This window comes from Phodopus roborovskii, unplaced genomic scaffold (assembly GCF_943737965.1).
Source record: "Phodopus roborovskii unplaced genomic scaffold, PHOROB, whole genome shotgun sequence".
NCBI classification, from domain to species: Eukaryota; Metazoa; Chordata; class Mammalia; order Rodentia; family Cricetidae; genus Phodopus; species Phodopus roborovskii.
In genome coordinates, this window is record NW_026126480.1 from 59,428,746 (window position 1) to 59,432,747 (window position 4,002).

The following is a 4,002-nucleotide window of genomic DNA, read 5'->3' on the forward strand; positions in this document are numbered from 1 at the left end:
GTTATTGCTCCATGAAAATGTGTCAGATTACAAATAATGACAGCATGATAATAGTCTCTTTCTCTTTCTCTCTCTCTCTCTGTACTTAAATGTGTGTGTATACATGGGTTTATGTATATACTTATTCATGTATATATGTACATGTATGATCATGTCATTTCTTAGGCATTGCTTTGTTAATCAAATCCAAAATTACTCTCATTAAGATAATGCTTTAATGTCACTTGAGTCTGCAGTGCATTATCCTATTTACTTTTTTATTTTAGGAACAGGAGCACCAAGGTAATGATTATGGGAAGAAATATTACTGAGATAACCCAATTCATCCTTCTGGGCTTCTCAGATTTCCCTCAAATAATAACACTGCTCTTTGTTATGTTTCTCACACTTTACATTACAACGCTGACCTGGAACCTGTCCCTTCTTGTTTTAATAAGGATGGATTCCCACCTCCACACACCCATGTATTTCTTCCTCAGTAATCTGTCCTTAGTAGATCTCTGCTATATCTCCTCTACAGTCCCCAAGATGCTCTCAAACTTTTTCCAGGAAGAGCAAACTATCAGCTTTGGGGGATGCATAATTCAATACTTCATCTTCTCTACTATGGCACTGACTGAATGTTGCCTCATGACAGTCATGGCTTATGACAGGTATGCTGCGATTTGCAACCCACTGCTCTATTCATCAGTCATGTCACCCACCCTCTGTGCTCGCATGGTGATGGGAAGCTATGCAGCAGGACTCCTAGGTTCTTTATCTCAGGTATGTACTTTGCTGAAGCTCAACTTCTGTGGACCAAATGTCATCAGACATTTCTTCTGTGACATATCACAGCTGTTAAGTCTATCCTGCACTGAAATTTTCTTTGCACAGATCCTGCTTGCCATATTAACAATGTTGTTTGGGCTTACAAATGCCTTAGTCATCATGCTATCCTATGGCTTTATCATCTTGTCCATCGTGAAGATAACTTCAGCTAAGGGCAGGTCTAAGGCATTTAACACATGTGCATCTCACCTGACAGCTGTTTCCCTCTTTTATATTTCTGGTATCGTTGTCTATTTGCGTTCCAGCTCTGGTGGCTCCTCCAGCTTTGACAGATTTGCATCTGTCTTCTACACTGTGGTGATTCCCATGTTGAATCCTTTGATATACAGTCTGAGAAACAAGGAAATCAAAGATGCCATGGAGAGGTTGCAGAAAAAGACAGTCTGCAGTCAACGTCACAGATAAGATTTCACCACAATTCCATGTCAGAGTTACTGTTATCTGCAACCATGTGCACCTGTGCACATTAGTAGAACACTAAAAAGTCCTTGACACTTTGGATAAAGACGTCTTTGAAACATGCAACATGTCAATATAAACCAAAAATTAATATGATACTATAAAAATGCATCATTTTTAGGACTGGTAGTGTCATAATTTCCTTGTTACAAAATGGCTGCCTTATGATTATTCTATCTATAGGTATTTGTGATATAAGAAGTTGAAAAACTTGTGCAAGGCTGAAAACTGTTAAATTAGAAGAATATTCCAAAATGAGTCTGTGATCCCAGAGTCTATAAACCTTGTCTCATAAATATCTTGATGCATTCTAATAAAGTCCAGACTATGAGCATTGCTTTTTCTGTGATATAGATCAGGTTAGGTTGATGATAGAAACACTTCCTGTTTGAAAGAAATAACCTTTCATGCTGAATTTATTGTGTCTTTTAGGAAGACTAATCAACTTCATTGGAAGCTGATGCATGGATTAAGATACAAGGGCTCAGGTTTAAAATAGGTTATTAATTTTATTTGGGGAGATGTCACTTCAACAAGAAACCAATGACAGGCAAGTTCCCTCTCCACGGATTCATACCCAGGCTTCACTCAGTGACCCGATCAGAACCAAGAGAGTGAGCTGGGGTCCAGGACCCCAGACTAACCTAACTCTCCAGCATATCCACCTCTGTGACTACACACAAATGGACGTGGTCAATGCTACAGGTGCAGGCGGGGTAGATATCTCACTACAAATCAGAAACAGCTTGATTTAGTTAAAGGAAATCACTACTAGCCACTTAATAAATTTAGGTCAAAAACAAAAGTGGGAGTTAGAATAATGAAAAAAAGTGGTGAGAAAGACAGGGTTCTTCATTGCTAACTCCTCAGTATTCTGAGAGTTTCATTTCTGGCTCCTTGTAAAGTCATAACCTGTAGAAGTATGCTATGGACCAATACCAGTATATGAGATGATGGCATACCATGATCTCTCTTAGTCTTCTTTATTACATTCAGAAATTTGCCTGGGGTAAATGTAGCCAACCAGATGACTGCATAAAATATATACCGATATTTCAGGTGTCTGCTCAAATTTTGTGTAAGAAGACTTGTGTGAATTCATTATAATACAGTCACTGTGCATTCGTGATTGCTGAGATTAACAACACATGGCACACTGTCATGTTCTTTCATATTGTCTATGTTCAGCATTTTGCATCTTATCATTATGTGTTTTGAAGAGAGTTTTGTAATGGGTCTACTGTAACAGCTGAAACTTTGAACTGATATTTCTCAGTAGTGCAGGGGAGCTGTTTTGCCCAGGTGAACTTCACTATCACAATGCAGATTTACCTTACAGAATACTGTGGTTCACAATCATGAAATATTTGCAGTAATGCAATGACAAGCATGTCCATGCACACAAAAACAATAGAATGTTAGCATTCTTCCACAGCCAAGAAAAGCGGTTTGCACCTATAATCCCAGCATTAATAAGGCAGGGGGAACAAGAACACCGGTCACAGAATCAACTAATTGGGCTCACAGGTGCTCAGAAACTGAAGTGACAATCAGGGAGCCTGTATAGGTCTGAGCTGGGACTTCTGTAGATATGTCATGGTTGTGTAGATTGGTGTTCTTGAGGGACTCTTAACAGTGTGTATGGGTCTGTCTCGAACTTTCTTGCCTGATTTTGAGGTCCTTTCTTCCTATGGGTTGCCTCATACAGGCTTGACAATAGGGCATGTGCCTAGTCTTATTGTAACTTGTTATTCCCTGCTTGGTAGATATCCCTGGGAGAACTGCTCTTTTTCTGAAGAGAAAAAGAGGAGGAATAGATCTGGTGGAGAAGGGAGTTATAGGGCATGATTGGGATGACTGGAGAGGGAAAAACTGAGGTCAGGATGTAATACATAAGAGAAGAATAAGTAGAAAAAAGATAAGGCAAGAGGATTTCTACAGGCTTTGGGCCAATTTTGTCCACATAGTTCCATCCCAGAATGGGCTACCGAATGACCCTGTGCCATAAACAAGTGAATAAAAAACAAACAAGCAAACAATCAAAACATGCAAGCAAACTTCTGTCTTGGAACAGGGCATCACAAGACCCTTATCTGAGGTCATATTTACCAATCTCTTTTCCATCTATTTTATATAACCCTACATGAAGTTTTTTTTTTCTGGAGTACCTAGGGTGTGCATAGCTGACTAGGGACTGGAACTGCCCATGAAACCAGTCCAATATGCTGGAGAAGAGGATCATTGTTGGTGCTGCTGCTCAAGAGTTGCTTATGCTCTGGTAATAAAGTCATTGGTTCAGAAACTTGGATGGAATCAATTTTTTGGTCTGTCGTTAGCTTCTTTTCTTTCTGGTATTTATATTCCCAAAGAAAACTCTTAAAATATTCAAGTAGTTCAAGGACCTGGAGAGGATACAATTAATTACACAAACTGAGCTGTCATTTCTGGGCAGTAATCTCACATCAGACCTAAATTTGTGGTTCTATGTGTCTGGTTTAAAAGAGGACCATAATGTGTTAACAACAAATGGCACTGGTTTACCATTCTAATTAGACTTGGACAAAATGATCACTAACTGTGTCATTATATTTCCATGTTGTCTTCAGAGGCTCATTAACTATTCTTATTTTTGAGATTATAATATTAATAATTTCTCCCTTATTTTTCTCCCTCCAGATTTCCCGCATGTCCTTCCTTATTCATTATTATTTT

General features: G+C 38.8%; 1 protein-coding gene across 1 annotated transcript; it reads left to right on the forward strand.

Annotated features, from left to right (window-relative positions):
- Positions 1–285: 285 nt before the first annotated feature.
- On the forward strand, positions 286–1,236 carry LOC127227850 (olfactory receptor 5AN1-like). Its single transcript, XM_051192166.1, has one exon. The coding sequence runs from the start codon at positions 286–288 to the stop codon at positions 1,234–1,236; it is 951 nt and encodes a 316-aa protein (XP_051048123.1).
- The last annotated feature ends 2,766 nt before the right edge of the window (positions 1,237–4,002 follow it).